This window comes from Pocillopora damicornis, chromosome 11 (genome assembly GCF_964200805.1).
Source record: "Pocillopora damicornis chromosome 11, jaPocDami1.2, whole genome shotgun sequence".
NCBI lineage: Eukaryota > Metazoa > Cnidaria > Anthozoa > Scleractinia > Pocilloporidae > Pocillopora > Pocillopora damicornis.
This window is the reverse complement of record NC_142680.1, coordinates 11,191,334-11,218,289: the sequence shown is the minus strand read 5'-3', so window position 1 is coordinate 11,218,289 and position 26,956 is coordinate 11,191,334. Positions and strand designations below refer to the sequence as shown.

The 26,956-nt window shown below is 37.1% G+C and overlaps 3 protein-coding genes across 8 annotated transcripts in view; 2 read left to right on the top strand and 1 right to left on the bottom strand.

The window, feature by feature from the left end:
* The window catches only part of LOC149037498 (inactive tyrosine-protein kinase 7-like), a 117,808-nt gene that overhangs the window by 12,648 nt on the left and 78,204 nt on the right, over positions 1-26,956 (top strand). The window lies entirely within an intron of this gene.
* On the bottom strand, positions 3,461-7,486 carry LOC113664471 (intraflagellar transport protein 25 homolog). Of its 2 annotated transcripts, none has more exons than XM_089187827.1 (5): positions 7,280-7,486; positions 6,187-6,290; positions 4,758-4,826; positions 4,352-4,395; positions 3,461-4,022 (listed from the first exon to the last, which is right to left on the bottom strand). In XM_089187827.1, the coding sequence occupies exons 1-5, from the start codon at positions 7,369-7,371 to the stop codon at positions 3,915-3,917; spliced, it is 417 nt and encodes a 138-aa protein (XP_089043953.1). In that variant the 5' UTR covers positions 7,372-7,486; the 3' UTR covers positions 3,461-3,914. The 2 variants fall into 2 exon arrangements, with proteins under 2 accessions (XP_089043953.1, XP_089043952.1); XM_089187826.1 differs by having other exon boundaries at positions 6,187-6,293; positions 7,280-7,482.
* On the top strand, positions 7,524-19,741 carry LOC149037505 (endoplasmic reticulum metallopeptidase 1-like). 5 transcript variants are annotated; one of them, XM_089187799.1, is made up of 6 exons: positions 9,642-9,781; positions 11,680-11,853; positions 15,506-15,699; positions 16,377-16,492; positions 16,605-16,774; positions 19,209-19,741. In XM_089187799.1, exons 2-6 carry the CDS (start codon positions 11,782-11,784, stop codon positions 19,383-19,385), a joined length of 729 nt encoding a protein of 242 aa, XP_089043925.1. In that variant the 5' UTR covers positions 9,642-9,781; positions 11,680-11,781; the 3' UTR covers positions 19,386-19,741. The 5 variants fall into 5 exon arrangements, 4 of the variants coding, with proteins under 4 accessions (XP_089043922.1, XP_089043925.1, XP_089043924.1 ...); XM_089187798.1 differs by lacking the exons at positions 9,642-9,781; positions 11,680-11,853 and adding exons at positions 14,269-14,377; positions 14,523-14,669; XM_089187797.1 differs by lacking the exons at positions 9,642-9,781; positions 11,680-11,853 and adding an exon at positions 14,472-14,669.

The window sequence follows — 26,956 nt, the reverse complement described above, 5'->3', positions numbered from 1 at the left end:
CTCGCCATATTAAATGCGGCAGAATTGGAACAAAATGGCTGTTTTTCTTTACCTTTATTGAGGAATGTTGTGTTGCAATTGAAAAGAACATCGACAAAAAGCTTGCAAATAGAATTAGTTACCAAATATGATACAAACGATTCTTAAAAGGAAAGTTTGGTCGGGGGTCCAAATCTGCGAAGGGGGGGGGGGGGTCCAAATCCGCTGCAACACCGGCTCTCTTTGCGTCAATAGGTAATCTCAGTTCCATGCCAAACATGAGCACCTAGAGGAGTACCCTGTAATCATGCGTTGATACTCGCAATGCAAAGGGAACCTAAGGAAAGTGCTGGCCCCATTCTTTCTGCTCCTCTGCAATCTTGGCAATAACATCGGCAACCATACGGATAAGTAGTTCAGGGCTCAATCAAGTTGCGTAACCAACGGAAATTCCGAGACTAAAAATTTCGACTTTCGTCACGAAGCGCTCGACGAGGATAACCAAAGCGGCATATAAAGTCGTCCATGACAGATTGCCCTCGGTCAAGGGATTGGCTCAATTCTGGTGCCACTTGTGTGACACGTTGTACAGTTCATCATTCGTACAAACTATACTGACCAGTAAAAGCGTCCCTAATCTTACGCACTGACAAGTGTCTGCACTCGTCATCTAGCTCCTTCAGCAGATCTCCCTTCAAATACTGTGAGACCCTGAACTGTAAGCTCACGTGCACTGTCTTTTCATCAAACCATCGCCATTACAAAACTCTGTCCTGTGACTTCCTCATAGCCTCAGCGGCATATGCAATTCGGCGTTGCTCGTCCTTTTGCAATTAAGACAATGCAGCAGCGACACAAGTTGTACTAGGGTCTGTTTATAGTATGAATGGAAGGTCAAATCTTAGGAATGCTAGTACTGGACCTTCACAGAGGACTTTTTTCAGAGTATCGTAAAAAATTTTGACAGTCAGTGGACCACAGAAATTACGTCCCTTCTTCTCAAGCTGGAAGAGAGGGGTTTCAAGTGTAGCAAAATCTGGTATGAATTTTCTTTAGTAACCTAACGTTAAAAAAACATTCAGCTGGAAAACACGGCTCGGTGATGACCAGGAATTCACTACTGAAACCTTTTCGAGGTCTGTGGACATTCCTTACGCCGACTAGTTATGGCCAACAAAGGGTACCTCTAGTGGCAGGATACAGCCTTTTACCCTCTCTGAAAGCGTCCTGGATATTTTCTGTTGAATTCATTGAGTTACAATCTCGGAATTTGGTGAGTGATTAGGAACGATAACTTTATATCGTTAATATCATTAAAGCACATTTCGGAAAGTTTTGTTAACACATTATTAGTTTACAGTTCGTGAACCATGTCTGTAATCTGCTTGGATACTTTCTTTTGAATTAATTGAGTTACACCCTCGGAATTTAATCAGTAATTAAGAATGATAAATCCGTGTATGCAGCACAAGTGAAGCATATTTTAACCTTTCTATACGATTTTAGGAAACTACATTTAATTAAATGCTGATTCTCGATAAAATGGCCCGGCATAACTTGTTCATTATTTGATTACTTTGTAGCCCCATAAACCTGGCTTATGACTCTGGAGGTACTGAATTGATGCATTTGATATACAAGGCACCCTTCATGGGGGAAGGTTAGCATAAAATTGCTTCACGACCGTAGACTGCACCCGGTTTAAAGATGTGGGTAATTGCACAAAAAATTCCTATTTGTTTGTATTCAGAAGCATAGACATGTGGATAATATGCTTCTGCTTTATTTAATTGTAATGTGGTTTCTCCTCAGGTAACATGTATCCATTCCTGGAATTTCCTCTCTTACCTGAGCGCAAATAATGAAATTTAAGTGTGAGAAGATAAGAAGTGTTGCAGATTTCTTTTTCCAGATTGAGTTCAGGTGCGCAGACCAGTAAACTAGTTGATGTCATGTACTTCTCCTGAATCTTTAATTTTATTGCCCAGGTTTTTTTACAAAGCCTCTTTTACATCTATGTGTGCCAGCTAATGATTAAAATCGCAGTGAATAGGTATGCCATATTTCAGCAGTTTTTTTTAATATTCCATATTTAGTTTCCGGCATTTACTATTTTAAAATTTGTAAATGGCATTACTTTTTCATCCTTGATAATAGGTACTACACTTTTCCTTAACCAAAATCTGAATCATTAAGTCAACTTAATTTAAATTAGTTTGAAACTTCATTCCACACAAGAACACTTTCCTGGACTATAATGTATTTATTTATTTTTCGTCTTCCTCGTACATATGATTACTACACGTGTCTTAAAATGGGGATTTCACTATATTGTAATGATTAAAATACACTAATCTTTCAAATGTAAAAGAACGTGATGAAAATCTGATCTTATGAAACACTTACAATGGTAACACCTGTTGCTGGTAGCTTATATTTTTAATGTTTAAATTTCATGGAATATGTCTTTCTTTGAAAGCGGAGGTACAGAAGTTTTCAAAGCTGCCTAAAATAAGCTGTCTGCATGTAGTGAAAAGCTAATTGACAATCTTACCTTAACTCTTGACATGCGTCACTCATACATGTCAGTTGTGTTTACCTACCATTGTAGACGTGTCTTTAAAAAGATTGTTTGGTATAGCCGTTGTTCTTTGTTGATCTTTGTGGCCAAAAAGCTGCTGAAGGAACTGAACTTCAATTTTTAGGCACACAAGGCACCCTCCAAGGTGGAAGACTAAGGCATTCTTGGACAACAATTTTTGGACTCCTTTTTTTCTTTTTTTTTTTCTCCGCTCACGTTGCGTGTATTCTGTGTTCCGACACGTGCGTCGTTTTAGAAACAGAGTTCACCTTACTTTTGGTTGTTATTTGATAACAATAAAACTGTCCATCCTTTTCCTTAAACAAAGTTGCGATTTCATCCCAATAAATCCATCATTACCCTTTAAATGTGCATAGAAGTTTCAATCTATAACAAATTGTAGATGACAAATTTTCTTTTTAAAATGAAATTCTTTACGAATGCCGCCAAAAAAGGTAGAGATTAAGTTAATTTATTCCTCCCGGCCCTCCAGCGCGGTACTTTTAGAATGAGGAAATTTTTGTTCTTTGAGCACTTCGTGGAGGGTTTTTTTTTGTGGAACGAGGAATACTCTTGTTGATTGCGCCCTTCGCGCGGAGCTTGTAGAGCGAGGAATGCACTGCGCGCGGTGTTTTTAGAACGACGAATGCACTTGCTGTTACATTCATGGTAGAGTGTGGAACTTTTAACCAACTCCTTTGATGAGCAGAAAATAACTGACTTTCAGAGTTTGGCCCGTTGCTGTGGGACTGTCACTGGATCTGTTTCCCATAGTGACAGTTCTCTTTGCTTTAACTTTCTCTTTCATAATAAATAAATATACAAAAGTATTCCCTTTGCACTAAAGTGAACACAATTATTACAACTATGTTGTCCAAGAAAAAGGGTTTACTATTTCACTTTCTTTTTTCGCCTTTTTTTCTTGGTCTGTTTTTTTCGTTTTTGTTTTTTCTAACCGTTTACATAAATATCTGAATTGCTGTAAGGAATGGTCAGGATGAAGGTCACAGTAATATTGTCTAATAACTTAATCATGTCTCTACACATGGGGAAAATATAACATACTAAAAGTTCTCAATGATAATAAAAAAAAAATGAAGAAACTTTTATTTCTGTCAAGTGGGTGGGGGGGGGGGGGGGAAGGTTCCAGAGAGGACCTACACTTAGTACTTAGTGTTAAACCAAGTTTTCCCAGAGGACAGTGACAACAACCACAAGGTTTTACATTACACCCATATAGAACTGTAACCAGAAGTCAACACCCTTCTGCTAAGAGATAACTATAATTATTTGCTTCATTCATGTACATGTATTTACTTCTATTCACAACTTGTCTGAATGTGAAGACTGAAGTTCAGTGCACAGCTGTGCCATCAACACTGACATTATGAATGGAAACAAAATGGTCAAATCCACTTTTGATAAGAAAATATCTCAGATGACATGCTGATGTAACAGGAATCTGCAAAGGAAAAACATACAAATAATACTAAAATGTAACAGCCCTACATTCACCATTTGGACTGAATATTTGTATTTTTATACACTGATCAATTAAGTTTCAACAACTCTCCCCCCCCCCCTGCTCCCCCAAGGAACCAATGGGCATTTGACTGTTGTCCATATAAGAGAGGGGCATTTGAACCATACCTGGATGGGGTTGGGAACTTCAACTGAAAGTGCAAGTCTTTCCATTGGAACAAACACATGGTTCCGAATGCCAGATACATATATTTTAGACCTGAATCACCATTGAAGCAGGGTTCAATTTGCTGAATTCTAAATACTTACCTTGATCTCATCTCTCTGCATCTGACCCTCTAAATGTTCATAATCTGTCACAGATAACAATTACACATTATTAATAAATTGCAAGTATGTTTCATTGAATTTGTCAGTCTTAAACTCTACAGTCAACCACACTCTGCAATCAGTCAGGCCTGGGCCATATCAATGTGCACTGTACTGTGCTGTCGGTGATCAAAATCATGCTTAAATTTGTTTTAATTATTTTGTTATCATGTTCATCATTTTTTCTTAATTAAATTTTTACAGTTAAGTCAGGCTATCAATTGTATTATAAATGGTAGCTTTACTTTACATTGTGAGACAAATGAATGCTTAAATATCCATTTACCTCTAATTAACCAGGATGAACAACAACATTTTCTATAACATATCTATGACTTCTTTATACCTTTGTCCACAAGAGGTTCAAAGTCTACTGGTTCTGTTTTTGTACTTTTCTCAATGCAGAGGCTTTTAACTGCAAATAAAAATTCATATATGCTACAAAACCTTGAAGCTCCTGGTCTCTAATGAGCTGGTAACCCACATGTACCTGACTCCTCGCAAAGACTTTTCTCAATTTTTTACATCACAATAAAAAAAAAATTACGTCTAATTTTTCACAATGTGGCACAAAAACAATGATGTAGCTCCTGTGATAAAACACAGGCATGCATAGCATGCAAGAGTTATTTTTTAGGCACGGTGGGTTGAGATGGGACACTTTGCATACCTAATGTTTTCATTTTTGTGACAGGAAAAGAGCATAACTTTCAAAAGAACAAAAAAATATTGCATTACTTCGCCATAAGAGAAAGAAAAAATAATCTTATTTAACTGAATTCACACAGGTAGTTTTTGGTCTGTTGTTTCTATGGTATAATACTTCTAAGCAAAAATAGAATGCAACGGTGCCATGCTTATACTGTTGTCTCCTTAACACTCATTGTTTGATCTCGTCACACAACACCATCTATTCTTCATTGAAGAGAGAGTGCATTGCATGGCAAGAGACCAAATAATGGTTGCAAAAGGGACTCTGCTTACTGCTGTTCCTCTACCAAAAAGAATATCAAAATTATTTGTTTAAAGTTAGTTGCCTTAAAAATATCATTCTATGTAATTTTACTACGAAAAGCAAACTGAAACTCTGTTGGACAATGCTGTTACTATACATAATAAAATGCAGGTTATTTACAAGGAAATGACACAAGATGGAGCAAAGTCTAATGTGGCAAAATGGAATTTGATGAGTGGAGTACAATTCAATCATGTGAAACATTGCCTACTGTTCATGTAGAGCAATGATTGGGCATGTCCTAATTAGATTTTGGACGTTATTTTCATGGTACGTGTTTACCATGTACATTGTAAGTAAAGGAGCGGAAAAGACACCTTTTAACTTAAAAAATGATGCAGAAAGTTAAATGGAAACCTTTCATATCACAAGAAGTCTTGACCTTTTAATGAGGATCTTGTGAAGGCCACAAAACATTGCCCTTGTCAAATGAGCCCAAAATATTTAATCAATGCCATTATTTATGCACAGCCCCCTAATTCCATGACATCATTTGCAAGAAAAGCTGATTGGTATAAGATATCAAAATGTTGTGATATGATTAGTGTAAGATACATACCCCACTGCAGCAATCTGATTGATGTGAGATACATTACATACCCTAATGCAGGGAATCTGATTGGTGCAAGCAACATACCACTCCACTGGCTAACATAGAGTTATTTATTGTTATGGAAAAAAAAAACCTCAAAAACCATTAAATTGATAATGCCCATGTTACATTACACACAATTTCAAGATCTTCCACCATCATCCTCACCATTTGAAGATAGGAATTTAATATTTCCAATGCTCATTAATGCACCGAAGGTGATGATGAATTCTTGAGGAAACATTCCAGTTGTTGGCCAGAAAGTATCAAGGCTTCTATGGAGCAAAATAAAAAGACAATTAATTCTGTTTTGGCTGATCAGGGTGTAGCCATAGGAGTCACAGATGGTAAAATTTGAGACTCACAGAAATACAAAGACCCCTGTTTGAAAATGCAAGAGTGTGACTATATATAATTTAAGCTGCTTTGCATGACCTCTCACTTTGGCCGTAAGACTTCTAAATGGGAACTTGAGTTGATTCTAAACAAGATTTTTGGCGATAAACTGATTGGCAGCTCATGATCTTAAAGGTATCATTCACCAACCTTTGCCTTAGAGTTTTTCATTTACTTATTACTGAAATGTACTATAATAAAGTAAAACCCTGCTAACTTGAAACCCAAACTAACTCAAAGAAGATCCAATTTTCCCTGGATTTGAACCCAACTTTTTCTGTCGTTGGTAAAATTTCCACACAGCCCCATACTGTTGTAAAACAAATCTGTTTTCCCAATGGCAGTGTATAGTTTTAGTCATTGTTTTCTCTATCCAAGAACTGAATGCATAATGTAGTATGAGGCTGTGTGGAAATTTTTACCCTGTCATTAAATATCACCAAACTTAAACCATTTTCTGTTTCCCTTTGTAGCTTGAGTTTGCAGGGTGCTAACGTAGTTTTCAACTTTTGTGTGACATTACCAAGTACAGATAAAAGCCAGCATCTGCAAATATTGCGTTACTCTTCATACCTTTCTTTTCTTAAATCTTGCTTTTTCAGAATAAACAGATCATACACATTCCGAGGGCCACGGGTTACCATGACAACTACTATCATAAAAAATGTTCACGATAGTATATGTAGAATGATTAGGTCATGGTCTACCAGTTTAGCAATTCCAAAAAGCATAGCATCACTGGGTTTCAGATAAATTGGAAGTGGTCTTGAAATATCTTAATTGTCCTTATCAAAACCTCAATTAACTTTGCTTGTTCGAAATTTGAAATGTTTGGCAAGATCTTCACCGAACGTAAAATACTTACCCATCAATGATATTTTCTGGTGGATGATTTTCATCAAATGATGTAGCAAGGGCAATAGTTGCTCCAGCACTACTTAAAGCCACGTCAAACATGTTTTTAGTGCTATTTTCTGAGGAGGAAAACCCTCTATCTCGCAAGTGAGGGGTTCAAAACATTTCAAAATCGATTGCCCCGGAGAATACTGGGCCGAGCTCCATGCTGAATATGCGCAGCTTGGTTTTAATTGCTGACAAGTAGCATACTCATGTTCAAGATGGCGGACGTTCTATGCAGATATTGTTGCTGGCATTGATAAGAAATGTTTCCACTAAATACGAAACAATTTTCTGCTGCATTCCTGGATGTAAAGCATAATAGTCAAGGTTATAACGAGGAGGTCAGTTCAGTCGACAGGGATGCAACCAAGAAGCTACTGCGGCCCTTCCATATTCCCCAGATCGGGCCTTCTTCTATTCCACAATGTCATCATCTTGGGACCATGATGTGGAATTTCATGTGGAATTGTGCGAGAAGAGAATGTTATCCACCCGCTCATCATTTGGAATCAAGAGAAGACTCACGAATGGAATCGCGAAGAACACCTTAACGATCATGTTCTTCAGTTCTTCCGGAATTTGAATTACATTGCGTAACTTCAAAACATAAAGCACGAGAAGCAAACGAGCGACAGAGTGCGGAAAATATTGAACTTTTAAGACTAGTTAAAACACAATCTTTATACAAGACCTCTTCTACAAGAAGTACTGATTCTTCTCGAAACAATGTTTGTTGTGTGGAAGCAGAACCACAAAACAGAGGTATCCCCCAGCAATCTAGCTGTGAAGAAGCAAATGTTTCCAATGAGACTTTTGTTAATAGCAAATTAAGTAAGTCGATAAGAGCATCCCACTGGGATAGTGACATGAAATCTTCAGAGTCTGAACATTGTATTGTCTCAGATTATTTTGACAGAGAATCAAAGTTAAGTCCAACTTGCAATGTACTAAGTGAGTTGGAAACCAAGGTGGATGTTAATGGTATATATGGCAGAGAAAGTTTACAAAGCGATTTGGTCTGTAATGGTGATTGGTGGCTAAACAGTGACAATATTTCAAACCTCAGGGATTCAACTGCACCTCTCATTCCTCATGCATATAGCATTGAGGAGGGTGATTTTGTTGGCAAAAAGAAATTTTTAGAGAGATTGCTTGAGACAGAGCTGCAAATAAAGCCTTTGACTCCAGTTAAGGATGGCATTTACAGCCAAAGGCCAGTTTCAAATACTTTTACCCTAAATCTGAACTTGGAGACAGTGATGTCCATTCTCTGCACTGATGAGGAACATTCAAAAAATGCTAAACACAGTGATATTGATCTATGTGGGAAGATTTCCATTCTGTATGGCATCCAGGATACAATAGTGTCAGTGGTTGCTAGTGAGGTGGTAGGAATGTATGATTATATCTCAGGAGCTGTGTATGGATTGAAGGGATGCTGTCATGATGAATCTGAATATCAGTTAAAGGTAATTTATTCTAGTAACTAGAAGGTTGGTGGCTTTGATGAACTAACATAAATGAATTGGTTGTACTAGACTCAGGTTAAATATAGAACAGGTTTCTAGTTAAAATGATGGTCAGTGTCTCTTGTCAGTGTTCAGTCAGTGTTGTGTGGAGACTCCTGCCTGTTTTGTTGAATGATTCTGCCTTCTACAAAAATGTGTCTATGTTTGAAAATTGACTCATAAAAATTTGGCAGATTTGTCATGTAGTCTAAGCATTAGTAACTTTGTGTTTCGTCCAGTTCTAGGATGATTTGTCCTGCAATCTATTAGTAACCTTTTGTTCATAGTGAGTTCTCAATCAGGCTTTCCAACCAGTCCAAATATAAAATTGTCTGGAACTTGTCGTGAAGGTTGTGGGGAAGTGCATGTATTTCGTCTTTGTGTGTGGCTGTGGACGTTTTGCAGTAGCATAGCTAAAGCCAGACATCTTTTGTCAGCTTGTCTTGCAATGGTTCCCAGTGGGCCCATGAAATTGGATGATATATCTCAGTAACTGTAGCTAAGTTGTTAACATATATTTATCAAAATTGCCATAATATTAAAGCTAGAAATGCTGTAATTTCATAAAGTACTTTGAGTCAGTGATGAGAATTTGTTTATCTATGTAGGACAAGAAGTACCCCCTTTCATCAAGTGCAGTGAGTTTGGACCTTAAGGAATTCATAGTTCATTTTCAACAAGAACTGACAATGTCATCTCACAATGTTGACAATGACAATGTGTTAAAAGAGCACTCTCCTGTTGCCTGGTTACTGATCTCACCAGCTCTTGGAGCGACCCTTGACTGGCAAGTACAAAAGAAAGTCCTTGAATTTATAGAAACTTTGTCATCAGAGGAATTTGCTGACGAGCAAGCATCTGATAGTTACAACGAAGGATGCATTTCAAGCCAGTGGTACAATCTGTTGGTAGTTGTCGACCAATATCGTTGTTGTGAGAAGAATATTCCACTGATTGAGGTATTTGAGTTTTGCAGGAATGGTGAAATTAATGTTGTAAACTTTGACTTAACTTAAACGATCAGTCCATGTGAAACAAGCCTGACTAAAGAATGGAACAATTGAAGTATTGCTAGTAATGCTGTGCTTTGATACATGTATGTCATCATATAAAGTATTGATTATATTCATCAGCAAGGTTTTGTTTTATAGTACATTGTATGAGCTCTCTCATGTAGCAAAAGTTTAACATTTGTTTGTAGCAACTCTCATATTTTTGCAAGATTTTCAACTGGTATAAAGAGATTAAACTTCCTTCAGGAAGTGTTCAAAGATGAACTTTAACCTTAAACCCCTAAGAGTGATTTACTTCTAATTTCTCCTTACAGTATCAACCTTGATTCAAATGTAAAGGTTATCAGAATGTAGGAAATAATCACCAACTTAAGTAGTTCCTGATTGTCAAACAAATTCTCCTTGTTAGTATCATGGAAAATGTAAGGGCAACAGTGTGGAGACTATTAATACTAGTTAGAATGTACAGGGTAAGGAACTCAAAATGAGAATTAAGCTCTTTTTAATTTTCCTTGACTTGGCCAATCAATTACCCAGCTGAAACATTTTGAAGTGAAGGAGGAAAAAAAAGGCGAGGTTACAGTTGTATTTATTAGTTACATAACAGGAAGTGCCATTTACCAAATTTAAAGCAAGATCAACATTGTTAGGCACAGCTAAAGTAGACACCCCAAAAGATCTCCATACATTCAATAGTTCCAGTTGCAACATTATGCCATTTTTTTTTTCGTATTAAAATATGCTGCTCTTATTGAGTATTGTTGTTTATCTCATAATGTACTCACTTCGAATATGGATGGCGACGATTCAACTGCATGCTAATAAATTTTATTACATAAACTGTGGTGTTATATAGGGATTTCCAGCCCTAAGAAAAGGCATAACAACACAGGTAAAAAAAAATACGTTTTTTTTCATGAGTGTTTGATATCGCTAATCAGCTGCTTACACGTTACTCGCCTTTTGCACCACTCAGTCATGTTGATGAATGAATGGCAAAGTCCTCACTGTAGTTTGTCAGAATTTCCTCAGATTATGGCTGCTAAAAAACCGAAAAATCCCTATCACTTACAGACAGTAACGTTCAAACTTTCCTAGAAGGGGAAGAAAATCAAAATGTGAAAAGGAAAAATGAAAGTTATGTATTCAGTGGCTTTGGTAATAATGGGAAAATGGTCACTAAGAGAGTGGCAGTGTAATGTGGCCTTACATGTTACAGAATTATAAAATGTTTGTGTGCATCATGGATTCTCATATGCTTACGTGTGAAGCCATATCAACAGTACAATAAAGTGGCAAAATTTGGAAGAATGTAAAAATGACGCAACTATTTGCCTTGGTTTAGAGGCAAGTACAAGAGTTAGGCTTGAAACTTTTTCCACTGACTGTCCTTTGACAGGGACATAAAATATTTAAAATTGCCATTTTAGCAGGATATGTTACAGTTGTAATAATATGTATCAAACAATCTAGATGAACTGTGTTCAAATGAACACTTAAAATTTATGACAGATTTCTACAATTCAGGAATGTTTGGAAGAGATATTTGAGTAATCTGTGGATATAAAAATGAAAACAAGTGTGAGCAGTGCATAAGCCATGCAAGGACATGAGGCAAAAGCAAGAAAAAAAGGGGAAGCTAGGAAAGGGTAAAGCAAGGCATGGTGTGCCACTATGCCCAGAGACTCCACAAAATTCACTTAAATTATTTCACAATGGTCCATAATACAGGTTAGCCCCAGCATTTCATTAGACTTTCCAGACAATTTTTGTTTATTTACTTATACTCCTGTAATCATGTTATTATTTTGGTTGATTTTAGTTGATTTATCTTTTCAATCCAGATGGAAGGGAAGTGTTATTTCAGGCAGGTCCTGAACATCCTTGGCTGATCAAGACATATTCAGAGGTAGCCCCACACCCCTGTGCACAAGCTCTGGGCCAAGATGTCTTTCAGAGTGGAATCATACCTAGTGACACTGATTTCAGGATTTACAGGGACTTTGGCCAAGTACCAGGTATCTGAATTATGGAATGACACCTAGAGACTGATTGAATGACTGACTAAGTGAATAAATGACTTATTGACTGATTGTTTGAATGAATGAGTGAATAAACAACTTGATGGCTGGCTTACTGAACAACTTACTGACAGATTGACTGACTGATTGAATGACTGACTGACTGACTGACTGATTATATGATTGACTGACTTACTGAGTGACCGACTGAATGAATGAATGAAATGCTCCTTAACTGACTGAATGACTGGTTAGTATTTGATCAATTCATTATTCACTGATTACCTTATTGACTGATTGATTGTAATCTTAGTGAAAATCTCTTTTGCATTGAACCAATCTGGTTAGTATACTAATAATTTTCTGATGTGTAGGAATGGACCTTGCCTTTATTGCCAATGGTTATGTTTATCACACAAATTACGATACACCAGCTGCTGTTACTCCAGGCTCTATTCAGCGTGCTGGTGATAACTTACTGGCTTTGGTCAAGAGCATAGTTAATTCACCATTTCTGGCTGACCCTGGAGAGTATCGTCATGGTTCCATGGTGTTTTTCGACTTCCTGGGAATTTTTGTGGTACATTACCCTGAAAGAATTGGTTTGGTGATAAATCTGACATCGGCTTTTGTGGCAGTTCTTTGTCTTATGAAAAAATTGCTTCATTTTCCAGCAAAGAGAACCATCTTTGAAGAGGGTAAGGCATAATCTACAAGTAGAAATCTATTATTAACATTCTACATTTTCTAAATTTTGTACAATGAGCTATGGAAGCATAGGCCCTAGAGCTGACCTGAGTACATCTTCTTTTTCATGTGTGAATTAATCATTAAAGTTTTGTAGTCTAAAAAAAATCGAAGCTACACAAAATAAACAAGGTAACAGTGGGTGGTTTTTTTTTCATCCACTCTTTTGGAGCATTTCGTAAGATATGATTAGGTCATTTTTGGGACTGGTAAGCTTTTATATTCTGTTCATTGTTTCCATGCATATTGGTAAAATTTTCAACATTTTCAGTTTTTTGTAAAGCCAGTTTCCTACTGTGATAGGAAAAATGGCATAGATGAGGGGTGTCATACAATTTTTACAAGATTGTGAATCTTAAAGTACACTGCAACTGAAAGCTGTCCTTAACACTCTTTTTAACTGTTGTTTTTCATCAGGCAAAGTATTAAGACTTTCATCTGGTGTAGGAGATCTTATCATCTCTCTGTTCATCCTATTACTCTCATGGATAGTTGGAACATCATTTTCTGTGGCTGTAGGTGTCCTTCTGACGTACTCAGGTCACTCACTAACTTGGTACTGCCGACCCTACCTCATCTTGGCATTATACATGACACCATCTCTACTGGGCATTGGTTTGGTTCATTTTCTCATTAAGTAGTCTATTGTGGCAAAGGTAGACACAATTTAATTGTCAATTTAGTGACAAGCAAAGAAAATATAACAATTTCCTTTCTTCTCATGACCAATATATTTGATCTGGGGGGTGACAGTCACGGACTTCAAGACAAGCTGTTGACCACCAGAGTTTCACCGCATACTTAATAACATGTCCCTGGTTACTCTGGTCAAAATAATTACCTTTTGGCCTTTTAATCAACTTTTCCCACTCACATACTTTTGCTGCATCTAATGCGGACTTCAATACATTTTGAAGCACCTGGACAGCATGAGGAGAAATGAGATGCTAGTCTCCCTAAGGGGTTAATGGGTCAACAGAAAAGTTAATATTGTTTTGCTTCCTTTTTGGTCTCCATAATGTACTTGTGGTGAACTGATCATCTCAAGTCTTTGTTTGTGCTCATTTGAATTTCATTATTTGTCTCCATTGAAAGTGAATTTTATTTTGTTGGGTTAAAGATTTATCAATGTCTTAATTCATTGGTTTGATTGTTCAACATATGAAAAGAACCGAGAAAAAAGAACAAAGAACCAAAATTTATATTTTCATTTTGAACTCTGCTTTCAGTTTCTTATGGCAGAACTTGTAGCACTTAGCTATGTAGTGTCCTCCTTTTCAGGCAGTAACTGGTAAAATTCATCACTAGTAGCACCTCTTGTTACCGCCTAAAATCACTTGATATTCTGGAAAATTCAACATTTTAAGGGATTGGTCTGAAAATTTAACATACCTGTTTTACTTAAAATAAGGGAGAACAGTGGCTATGCACACTTGTTATGCTTCCAGTGAAGCGGAACAGGTTAAAAGTCAAAGCAAGCAAAAAACAACAACAATGGGCTATACATAAGCATTTCCTACTAGTTTAAGTGTGGACTGCATCTTTCATCTTGTTGTGGGACACTTTGCCATACTACATCTCAGCATCAGCTTCAAAAATCTTATAATAAGGACCTGCTCTTTTTAGAGCATTCAATCCTCAAATTGTAGACGAAAGAATTCTCCTGAATGATCTGAAATCAGATTTCACACTGACCCTGGGTTATCTTAACCCAGCTTTGAACAACTGAGCCCTGGATGGAGAGAGAGAGAGAAAGAGGGGCACTGAGAAAGTGGTATATTTCTCTCTCAATAACACAACCCAATGACCTGGCCAGGTCTCAAAGCCAGACCTCCTCTCAACTTAGAGTTCAGTAAGCTAACCACATCTCCCACAAAGTTCTAATATGCTTGTATAATTTAAATTTACCTTTTTTCTAGGTTAGCATTGTGTATGTTCTGGGAAACCTCAAGCTTCCAGCCATATTTCTTCTGTTTGTTACCACTGTAGGAATGGTTATATCGCTCTCAGGACTGTCATTTCCTTACTCAGCCATCAACCAGTGCCCTAAAAGGGTGTTCTTTCAGGTAAGAAGATATTCATTCAATCATTACTTACACAAACTTTTGTTCTCACAAGTGTCTTTTTCCTGCAGGATTGTACCAACTGTTTCAGCTAATTGAACTATTTTAACTAGTTGCACTAATTCAGCTAGTTTTTGCATTTTTTCTAGTGGAAGCAAATCAGCATATTTGACTATTTTAACCACTGAAACAAATTTAGCGTATCTGTGCAATTTGTTTAGTTTAACCTACTCAGCTAATTTGACCACTTTTACCAGTTGAACTTATTCAGCTAATTTGTGTGTTTTGTCCAATTTAACTGTTTTAGCCAATTTTGGTGGTAACAAGACAATGTGAACAAATACATAGTATGCTAGTCTCCAGATTGAAGTGAGCAGAATGAACAGACAAAAATTGTATTCAGATCAGAGGTTCTCTTATAAAAAGTTTAACCCTTTACACCAGAGCTCTTTGCATTTCCTATAGTACTGACAACGAGAATTTGTTTGACAATCAAGAACTTCCTTAAGCGATGATCATTTCCTTTATTCTTACAATGACCTGAAACAACTTCAAACATAGTTGAAGCCTTTTCTTTTGAAACATGTCTCAACTTCCCCAGCCAGGATTTGCTGAAAATGCAAGTTGCAAAGCCCTGACACTATGCATACTTGCATTTTAATTATTCAAGCCTTCAGCATAGATTATTATTTTTTGAGGGTTCTAAAATCATACAGGAGTGTACATTTTCACAACCATTTATTCAACCATTGAATAGTGGATATATTCACACCACTGATGGCACCAACCAAAAGATGTTTTTCAGTCAAACCTCTTATCAACATTTTTTCTACATGCAGCACACATCAAGAACATTTTACAATAATGCTGGTGAAGTGGTTCAACAAGATGCAGGTGCCTGGATCACTCCACTGGACTATCTTGGCATACAGCCATTCAGTGATATACCCATGTTTAAGAAGGCTTTGCCAGCACCTCAGGACAGAGTTTATGGAGGTTTTCCTTATTACCTGCCATTGAGGCATCTCGTGCAGTATGTGGTACTTGCTCATTCAATGTTTATCTGTTGGTCTCTGGGTATTCAGTGCATGGCCAATTCACTGGAATTTTATCAAAGAAAAGTATGGAATAGAATAAAAGCTGTCAGGCTTTGCTGACTTAATATGTTAGGCAAGTTGGGCAGAAAATATACAGCCTTGCTTTAACTCTGGAAAGGGAGGGGTCAACAGAAAATGGCACAGAAATATTCTGGTGAAACAGTAGCTCTATGTGCCCAGATTTTCAGAGCTTGTACATCATCATGATCCAATTTTGCTTAATTAATCAACTGGCTAAAAAATGGGGACCATGTGTTATCTAAGTGTTGATCTTCCTTTCATACCATATGTAATTTATTTATTTTGCTTACCTATCCTTGAATCTTTAAGGAGCACTTTCACGGCTACTTGATAACAAAGCTAAAGTAAACAATAAGTACCATGAGCCGTCGCACTTTTTTTCTTTCACTGTTACTCTGACATCCTTATACCATTTAGTTTGTGACATTTACTAGGTGATTTGTTATACTTGTTCCATAGACCCTATATATAGAGAAAGAATCCTGCATGAACTTAACTCTGAATTTATTTAATTACCATTCTATTTAAAACTACTGTCTAGTTCAATTTATAATTCTGTTTAATAACTGTGAAGTGTTATATTTGCAATCAGAAAATCTTGGTATCTCCCTGGTCCTCCACCTCAAGTCAAAACATCTCCAATGGAAGTGAAATTGCTACATAGGAAGAAACAGGATCAAGTTTACTCATTTACATTCTCAATATCAGGTCAGGTTTCTCTCTTTTAACCCTTTGACCCCTTGAAGTGACCAGCATCTAATTTCTCCTTACATTATCATGCATTCATATCTCACCAGTGTCTGACTTCTAACTGCCTTAGGTCCTGATCACATGGCTGTATATGTATCACCTGCTAGTGACGTAGATATGCTGACCTCTTCCCTCGGTCCCCTTTTAGCAATTCAAGATGGTGGAGACAGAGTTGTGTACTTTATTTACTATTCTCATGGTACTGATGTGGGGCCCTGGGAAATATCGCTTGAGCTTCTGGTGAGTCTGACAATTACAGTATTAATCATGCTTGTGATTAACAAATCAGACTCCCGCCTCACAGTCGTCTGATTTTGTAAGCTTCTAGAATGTTCCAGAACATTTTGTGAATATATATATATATATATATATATATATTTGAAGACTCACTTATGTGGTAGTTGGGGTAGTTATTGTTGTCAGAGCAACAACTGTATAGAAAGCTATACCAAGAGAGTGAGCAGGTCCTTATTATAAGTGCTATGGCATGAGTGTTTCTTCGGTAACCAGTCAACTCGCCGACGGACCAACTCGCCGACGCCAACTCGCCGACGTATAAAATCGAGTAGAGACGTCGGCGAGTTGGTCGTCAATCCAATACAACTTATTAGAAGTTAAACATACAGAAAAGTAAACGATATTTAGTAAAAAAACACTGGTGAACATAGGTGAACATCTAACAGAAGCTTAAACATTGGTGGACATTGGTGAACATCACCAATGACCATAACAGCTTAAGACGCGAACGAGTTATCGTGCGACAACAACACCGTAAAGACTCATCATGTCGATCGCTCAGATTTTTTAACGAAAACTTGGCTTTCTAGACAAGATCTTTAGTGAAAAGCATTTCTTTTTATTTCAACAAAGTTTATAAGGATCTCAAGGCGAAAAAAGGGAAGTAAACATCACTAATGACTCAAACAGCTTCAAACGCGAACGAGTTATTGTGTGACAACAACACTGTAAAGACTCATCATGACAATCGGTCAGATTTTTAAAGAAAACTTGGCTTTCTAGATAAGATCTTCAGTAAAAAGCAATTCTTTTTATTTTCAACAAAGTTTATAAGGATCTCAAGGCGAATAAAGTAAAGTAAACATCGCCAATGACTACATCCGCTTCAGACGCGAACGAGGTATTATTGTGTGACAACAACACCGTAAAGACTCATCGTGTTAATCGCTCAGATTTTTTAACGAAAACTTGGCTTTCTAGACAGGGTCTTTAGTAAAAAGCATTTCTTTTTATTTGTAACAAAGTTTATAAGGATCTCAAGGCGAATAAAGTAAAGTAAACATCGCCAATGACTACATCCGCTTCAGACGCGAACGAGGTATTACTGTGTGACAACAACACCGTAAAGACTCATCATGTTAATCGCTCAGATTTTTTAACGAAAACTTGGCTTTCTAGACAAGATCTTTAGTAAAAAGCAATTCTTTTTATTTGCAACAAAGTTTATAAGGATCTCAAGGCGAATAAAGCGACGTTAACATCGCCAATGAACAAAATTGGCTGTAGACGCCAATGAGTTGTGTGAGTCATTGGTGATGTTTACTTCGCTTTATTCGCCTTGAGATCCTTATAAACTTTGTTGCAAATAAAAAGAATTGCTTTTTACTAAAGATCTCGTCTAGAAAGCCAAGTTTTCGTTAAAAAATCTGAGCGATTGACATGATGAGTCTTTACGGTGTTGTTGTCGCTCAATAACTCGTTCGCGTCTTAAGCTGTTATAGTCATTGGTGATGTCCACCAATGTTTAAGCTTCTGTTAGATGTTCACCAATGTTCACCAGTGTTTTTTTACTAAATATCGTTTACTTTTCTGTATGTTTAACTTCTAATAAGTTGTATTGGATTGACGACCAACTCGCCGACGTCTCTACTCGATTTTATACGTCGGCGAGTTGGCGTCGGCGAGTTGGTCCGTCGGCGAGTTGACCGTAATTCGTTTCTTCACCTTCAGGAAAATATGAGGCCTTGAGTAACACAGCACCACAGTCTTTTAGAAACGTACACCCTTTAAACGGTGTAAGACTCAGTTTTGTTGTTATAGAAATGAACAATGCTTCATATTGTTTTTACAGAACTGAACAATGCTTTTAGGGTCATTACTCAAACATATTTCAGTTCTGATTAAATGATTGCTTTCTGTGTACTAGTCAAAGTCTTCATGGTGTTGGTGGAAATGAACACTGCATGAGTGATAAAGATTTCTCAAATTCACAAAACATTTGTGAGTCCAAAACAAGTTCATATCAAATGAACAATGCTTCATTTTGTTGTTGTCACTAGTACATATTTCTTTTCTGATCATCATCTTCATCGTATTATTAGGAACAAACAGCACTTTATTGATAAAGATTTCTCAAATTCGTTACCCATTTACAGCCTGTCAGTTTCTTTTCAGTATTTGTTTCTTCAGCCAACATAACTCAGGATTTCTGGCAACAAGACTAAAAGTTTCAGGCATTTTTACTCTGGTTTTGGGCAACATGACTTTGGGCTAGTTGTCTTTCGCGTGACTTGACTTGAGCCCTGGTGAACCCCCTCCCCGACCTGACTCAAATATTCCCTTGGGCAGAGAAACATGGGTCCTGCAGTGCTGACAGCAAGCGCCTGCTCTCAGGCTAATATATCCTAAGATTCTTTTAATTTAAATATCATTTCAGCCAAAAAGACACCTCCTGGCCAAGAGCAATCTGTTAGACTTTGCTGTGGCAGCTCATTATATTCACGGTAAAGAGTCATCTTCACCTTTCCTGAAAGAAGTAATGCAAGCTATTCCAGACTGGATTTTTGCTAATGACTGGGTGGACACATACAAGAGCTGGTCTTACACTACATAATTCCCTGTATTGCAAGAATGCATCAGTCCAAGACCTTCTAAACACTACTATGAAATACTGAAAAACAAAATTTCAAGCCAGGAGTTTGAAGAATTGCCCCCAATTTGAAACAGTTCACAGGTTGAAAATTATCATTAAGATTTTTACATTTTAGGGTGGATGACCTCAATATTATTTATTAGGATTATAAGAAAATTTGAAGGGAAAAAATGAATGTGAAATAGCACATCATCAGAAGAAGTCAGGCTGGTCATACATGGATCCAAAAAAATTTTTTTTAATCACCTTAATTAATTTATAATGATTTTATCTGGAAATGAAATTCCAAATAAAACTAAGGAATCAAGAAACATAAAGTAAAGGATTGTTTGGTAGCCTGTAGTCTGTCAGCAGACCCTCAGTATAATGATCCCCTTTAATGCCAAAGAGTGCCGTAGGGCATATTGAGGGCATAAAAGCATAGCCCCCTCCAATATGACACTTGATATACCACCCTTCAACTTTTTGTCTTTTTACTGTATTGGTCAAGGTTATATCTCACAACAAACAATGCTCTAGGAGCTACAATTTAAGCTATAGTTTATTTGACAATTGGTTCATACGTCGGTGTGCGTTCATTGAGATATGAAGCACGCGGGAAGTTTGGAGAGCACGAAAGATGCGTAAGAGTTGCTCGAGGCGTAGCTCTAGCTTCTTGAGTGCTCTCTAAACTTCTCAAGTGCTTCATATCTCGATGAACGCACAGCTGACGTATGAACCAATTGTTTTATAACATTTGCATCCCGATGGAAAATTTTTTTCTCAAGGGATTTGTTTGCTGACGTCATGAGCGTGCACAATAGGAATATGAAGCACGCTCGCGCAATTGAATTTGATTACTAGCTCTGTTCTAATATGAGAGCGCGTAAATTCAATTGTGTGAGCGTGCTTCATATTCCTACTGTGCACGCCCATGACGTCAGCAAACAAATCCCTCGAGAATTTTGCACTCAATCAGAAAATAAAGTTCATTTACACGCATGAATTCACCTGTCAGTTTTTGACCAATCTAAGACAAGATCGTTTACAGCGTAGCGAAATGTTTTCCTGAAATAAAATTATCAACGCGCTGAAGCGTAGCAGAGCGAATATCGACCCTTTCACAACATTTAAACCATCGGGTTGAAAATGTTATAAAACAATTGGTTCATACGTCAGCTGTGCGTTCATCGAGATATGAAGCAAGCGGGAAGTTTGAAGAGCACGAAAGATGCGTAAGAGTTGCACGTGGCGTAGCCGAGAGCAACTCTAGCTTCTTGAGTATATACCTATATACCCCATATGTATAAGGCAAACAAAATTTCAACCTTTTTTTTTATTTTGTACTTTGAAAACTCAGTATTTTTAGTTACATCCTCCTCGCCTGTTTGTGTCGTTATAGCATACCCCTGAAAATACCTTTGAAATTATATATTATACGTGGTCTAAAGGTTCATCGTTCTCGTTTTAGAAAAATTTGGCATTTCCCTAAGGCAGTAAAGGGATAACGGTTTCCGCACGAGTGATTCTTTGCTTGCGGGAGAATATGAGGCCTTGTGTGACGCAATCCAGTCAGCAAGGGGTCTAGTACTCATTATTAATGCTAAACCCCCGTCAACTTCTCCCTGACATTTTTCAAACTTTCCTGTGGAAAGAGAAACGCATGTCCTACACCCTGTTCAAGCAGTTTAGTTAGAAAAATGGAGCATGATGCTAAACTGAGCGACAGTAGCGGCAGAGCGAAAAGAGGAAGGAGGTTTTGGATTGAGTTGGATAAAAGTGGAAACCTTGATTCTATTTTCGCTCTGCTGCCACTTTGTGCTGTTCACTATTGTGCTCTGTTTTTCTGACCGAACACCTGGAACAGGCTAATTTTTTTCAAATTTTAAGTTCTTAACCAATTTAAAAGGGATATAGCTATCACTCCTGGCTTTTACAAGCCTTTAAAGGAAAAAGCTGAAACGAGTTGGAACTCCCCCTATTTCCAGCGTAACTGGCATTTTTGCGTGTGCTTTGATATGTTGAACCAGGAGGAGCCTTGGAAACATGTGACAAAGCCATGAGAGGCTTGGAACAGGAAAAGTGGTTTCTCTGACTAAACCTCCACTTCTTATGGGGAGCCATTTGTGCCAATATCATCAACCGCTGGTGACAAAACTCAATCGTTAGTGCTAAAATATCAATCGCTAGTGATAAAATATCAATCGCTAGTGATAAAACTCAATCGTTAGTGCTAGCAACAACTCCACGAACTCCTTGTGACAGAAGAGACCTTAGGTAGACCATCCTGTCTACCTACCTCTCACCCTGACTTGAAACCGACTCAAAGCCCGAGTCTCCGAGGATGACGCAACACGCGCTTAGCGCGAAAAGAACAACAGCACAACTCTGTCGATTGTGACTGTGCTCGGCGCCTGATGGACAGCAAAAAACCCGTTTTCTTTAACTTCTCGATGCAAAACATTAATTAATTGCAAGAAAGCCTCATTTTTGGGGGTTAGAGCATTTATTGTAAGAGAAACTCAGTCCGACTCAGGACTGATCCTGAGAAAAAAATTGTTTATCTCTCTTGTATGCTACATGCGCCGCCGTTTGCAATTTGTACACAACATATTTTATCATATGAAAATCCGACAGTTTTTGTCCTGCGCAGTAAGCCATCAAGGCTTGATATTTTGAGAAAGTTCGATTTTTCAAGAGAAGATCGAACAACGAAATAAACCTTGCAATAATTGTTTTTAAAGCGGATGAATAGAGAGATATATGGGTCAATGTTTGCACATTATCTGAATGACTTCAAATTTGATTCCACCAGTAGTACGGTCACATGAATTTTCTCGGCTTGATGAGTTAGCAAATTTTGTAGGTATGGTTGGCTTTGTGAGCTCCGCTTTAATAAGATAAAATAGATATATGGGATCGGACGAGGTAAAAGTGATTGATGATAAATGGACTCTCCCCGGGGATAAAGTTAATTTTGTTCTCATATGGTTTCAGCTGGTTTGTGCTAATTTTAGTTAAAAGTAAAACTTGTCATTAGTAATTGATTAAAAGATAACAATCTTTTAGTAAGCCTTTTGTTCCAATAGCCTTGACAATTGGTCATCAAACGCTTGAATACGTATATGTTTTGATAGTATGCCAAAACAGTACTAGCACTTTGCGCCTTCTGTGCGCCTCTCACGCTTTAAGTTCAATAGAAAATTACTCCATCACCGAAGAAACTCAACTTCGAAAGGTAAATGGATAGTTACGTATTTTATTTTTTTTGTCATGAATGCATGGTGCGAGTATTGATGCGGCCTAGTTTTGCTGGTAGTTTTTCTTTAATTTTTCATCTTTCAAATGCGAAAAAAAAACTTCAAGGAAGTTTTCCCTTTCACAGTGATGACATTTTAAACAGGCTAAGTCTTGCAAGTTTACAATTGTAGTAAATGAAAAATGACGAGTTCAGACCTGATAGTTTTAAAAGCGTGATGTATACCACTCAGTTTAAGATACGGCTGTCTAAGACAGCCGTAATCTTCACAAGAAACGTGACCAAAAATTGGTTTATTACTTGGTTGAAAGCTGTATTGAGAAAAAACATGGATAGTCCTCTGGCACCAAGTAGACTGAGCTTCCCTTTAATGTACCGTTGTTATCGACGTAAAATGACCCGTTTTAGAGAAAGAAGTGGTAGTAAAATATTCTGTGAATTTCCATTTTTGGAAAAAAAGAAATAGGACGTCTTTCCCATATCAGTAATGATATTTTAAAGACGTTGGCCTTGATACTTCACTTATATAATTTTGGAAAATCGGAAACGATAGGTTCTGGGAGAAGATTTCAAAACGTGATGTATACTCGTCAGTTTTAGACAGTTGTGTAAGCCGGAATCTTCACAGGAAACCTGGCTCAGAATTAATTCATTCTTTCGTGAACAGGTGGAGTTGAGAAAATATATATGTTCAGGTCTTTCGCTTCAAATCGACCGAGCTTCCCTTCATTTACCACTTTTCATGAACACAAAATGACCTATACTAGAAAAAGAAGCCGGCACCTGATAGGGAACATTTTATGCCCATTTGAGATTTTATGGATTTGAAAAGAGGTGCGAGGTCTTCCACCCAGTTTTCTAATTAAAACGCATGGTGCTAAGAACTTTGCAAAATTCAATCATTTTAAAACATTCCCCATTTAGATCGCTGGCTTACATCTGAAATAAGATATTCTCTTTTTTTTTTCTCAATCAGGGTGAGTGATACTTGATATTCTGCTTGCTGCTCCAGAGTAAACTGACATGAAGGTAATAAAACGTAAAGATGTTTTGCGTATGCGATCTAAATTCAGAATGTTGCTCCTTTACTCCAGGCTTACCTTCTTGAAAGTCGTCTTTCCCGACTTGAAATCAATGATATGTCACCTAAATGAAGAGTTAAAAACAACAGAACAAGACCAAACACATCAAAACAAATCAAAGGCGGAAAACACACTTTACACAATATTGCGGGAGGTATTTTACCGTTGGCCTCACATTTGTTTTTAGAAAAAGCAATACATTGAGGCATGACTGAGACATTTGGCCACAAAATGGCTGGCAATTGTTTCAGGAAGTTCGGGTGATATCTTAAAAGCTCAATACACGGACATCCGAACAAAAAAAAAAAATTCGAAGGAGTGAATATTACTGTGCTCAACTGCTGTTCTCACGTTAACCTCAAGTTAGGTAAGACTCGGCTTTAATCATCAAGCTACAGGAACATATAAATTGAATAGTGAAAGAAGTGGCCCATATTGTACTCAGTTTAGGCCTGAAACTTAAATCGGCTAAGCTCTGGGATTTGCTGTTTAAATCTAAAAAAAAAATTTAGAGCAAACGGAACGAAAAGGCCATTTGTTAATGTTTTATGCAATCAAACGTGAGTTTGTGATAAGGTGGATCTGAGTCCCATGTGCTTTTATGACGTATTTTGATGTGATAACCACTTTGCAGTAAAATTAGAGGAGCCAACAAGCGTGGTTTGAAATTGTCATCACTTAACCGGAAATTAACAAATTCAGTTGACGCCTCCATCTTTCAGTAAGTGTTCAATAATAATGTATTTATTTTAGTTATTTTTGTTTACCAACTAAAAACTACCAAGATTACACAAATGAAATGGATGTGTGTATGAGAGTTTATTACATCGCTAGCAGAGCCCGAGGGGCAATATGAGGCGAATTCTGTGTTCTAATTGCCCACCTGAGCGGGCCCATCTTGTCCGCAGGGAATTTCCCATTTTGATTCAGCGCAAGAAAAAAAATTACTTAGAAAAACAACTTTCTTATGTTTGGATAATACCGGTGATAAGGTCGCAAAAAGCGGCAAAAGACAGTAAAAACACAAGATAACATAAATGATAAACTTAAACGATTCTCGTAGGTTTATTTGGTACAAACACAGGGGACTTCCTTTCCAGTCTTTCGAAAAGAATGAGTGTTGATTCTTAATAAACTGATGATCTTATTGTTGTATCATAAATCCTTTATTGACTAAGCTTGTTCGGTCTAGATGGCTGGATATTAGCCTCATTCTTTTTCCGTGTTATTGACCTCGACTTAGTCTCGACCATGAAAGCGCAAGAAAGGAACTCGATCAATATCTAGCCCTCGTGACCTCACGCTTGTTTAATAACGCATATATAGGATAAACTAATAAGATTACCGTTTTTCATTGATACTAATTTTAAAAATAATTTTATTTTCCTGAAGGGATGCCTCAGTCACGAATTGTTTTCCTGTTAGTGATGTCATTTGGAGTACAATGCTTAGGTATGTTAACACTTTATTCTTATCGCCTACATATGTGTTACAAGTCTTATCAGATGCCTCAAGCTGAGGAAACTCTTTAAGGTGGCCAATTTACGTTATAAACTAAGTTTATATGAAAAATTTCGGGTTGTGTGTGAGTTTATATGCAGAAAATGGAACTAAGCTATTGGTGGAAACAGGGTGACGAGAAAAACAAGAATAAATTAGGTGAATGAAGAGCGTTCGCTGATAAGGTGGGAATTACGAGTGAGCACAGGGCAGTCTGCGACCTTCCTTACAACTAAGCAGTTTCGAAAGCCGTAAAACTCTTGAACAACTATTTATCTTTCAAATCGGAACTCTTAATCCCCGCGGTATCAACGAATGCTCTTCATTCAACTAATGTATTCTTGTTTATCCATTTCCTACATATAAACACACACGCAACCCACAATTCCTCCATTCTCTGTGAAGAAGGGCTAGCGCACGAAAGTCAGCTTTGAAACTCTTTGCGGTGGCCAATTTATATTATCAACTCACTTGATAAAGCCAAAATTATCTTGTTCTACTCCCTCACCGACACGGCACCACAGTTTCTTTGGAAACTGACCCCCTTTATCAAATGATAAATAGCATGGTTTCCGCAGGGCATTTGGGACAACTTCCAACTAAATATCACTCGCAGCTTCGCCGTTGGTGATATGAGTGTTGAACGCCCATGATTTTCAATTTTCACTAAAGAAGTAACGTAACGTCACTCACAGTCCACAGCAAGTTATCAGTATCGGTCCAATTAGAACGAAATTCAATACCAGCAAGATCTCGCCTAGTAACACCCCAGAAATATAGTGGTGAGGAACCTTAATTATTTCACTCTGCAAATGCAATTATAATTTATTTATCGCTGACAAGAATTCTCAGCCCTTATTTCAAATCAAGAACTGCTGCAATAACTGGAATTCTTGATAACAAACGTCTCTGAACGAATCAGGGGGAAAAATTCATTCAAAAATGTAAAAATTTCAGATTTGAGTGAAGTTCAACTTTGAAAATTATTATTTTTCTAATAATTATCTCATTTTCTTTCTCTTCCTGTGGAAATCTATAAACAAATCAGGAAGTAAGTGTCCTAATTATTTTATTCACCGTTAGTTAGGAATGCATGCGCGTGGCTTTTTCCTTTCAGTAGATAGTACTTCTGACATTAATAACTGACAGAATTGATTAAAAATTCAAATGGTGTATATATTTCATATAGATTGATACTCTTATAAAAATCAGGGGCAGTCCTTTAGCAAGGAATCTGCCTGACTACTCAATGAACAAACAGATTGAAACAACTTCCAAGATGATTCTTTTCTTCATTAAAAAGTTTCATATTTTTTCCTTTTTACGTGTCTGTCTGCTGTTATCCAATGTTGGAAATGAATGATCTTATTATCTTCATATGAATGCTTTTATCAAACTCACTGAGACAGTAATTCAATTAGCAAATCTAAGCTTTGACCGAATCATAACTTTTAAGATAACTCTTTTCTTACATTGATAACTTGAATCTCCTAACTTTATCAAGAATTCTATCAAAGATTCTCCAAACTATTCAAAAAGAATGAAGGATTCTGCTAACTCTTGAATATGAGAATGAATCAAATTAACTTTTCAAATGATTACTTTCTTTTAATAATTAATAATATCCTTTTACTTTTCATGTGGACTTTGTGGAACGAAACAGTGAGTAAGTGTCTTCATACTCTACATAATGATTAATATGAAATTGGCTT

What these genes read in the sequence shown, in the direction of transcription:
- LOC149037505 (XM_089187796.1), top strand. Translation starts at nt 8,181, where the DNA reads ATGAAATCTTCAGAGTCTGAACATTGTATTGTCTCAGATTATTTTGAC. An exon ending in AATCTGAATATCAGTTAAAG is followed by an intron (nt 8,784 to 9,430) that starts GTAATTTATTCT and finishes TTATCTATGTAG; the next exon opens with GACAAGAAGTACCCCCTTTC.
- LOC113664471 (XM_089187826.1), bottom strand. Translation starts at nt 7,371, where the DNA reads ATGTTTGACGTGGCTTTAAGTAGTGCTGGAGCAACTATTGCCCTTGCT. An exon ending in TAAATTCCTATCTTCAAATG is followed by an intron (nt 4,827 to 6,186) that starts GTGAGGATGATG and finishes TTTTATTTGCAG; the next exon opens with TTAAAAGCCTCTGCATTGAG. An exon ending in TGCAGAGAGATGAGATCAAG is followed by an intron (nt 4,023 to 4,351) that starts GTAAGTATTTAG and finishes TTTCCTTTGCAG; the next exon opens with ATTCCTGTTACATCAGCATG.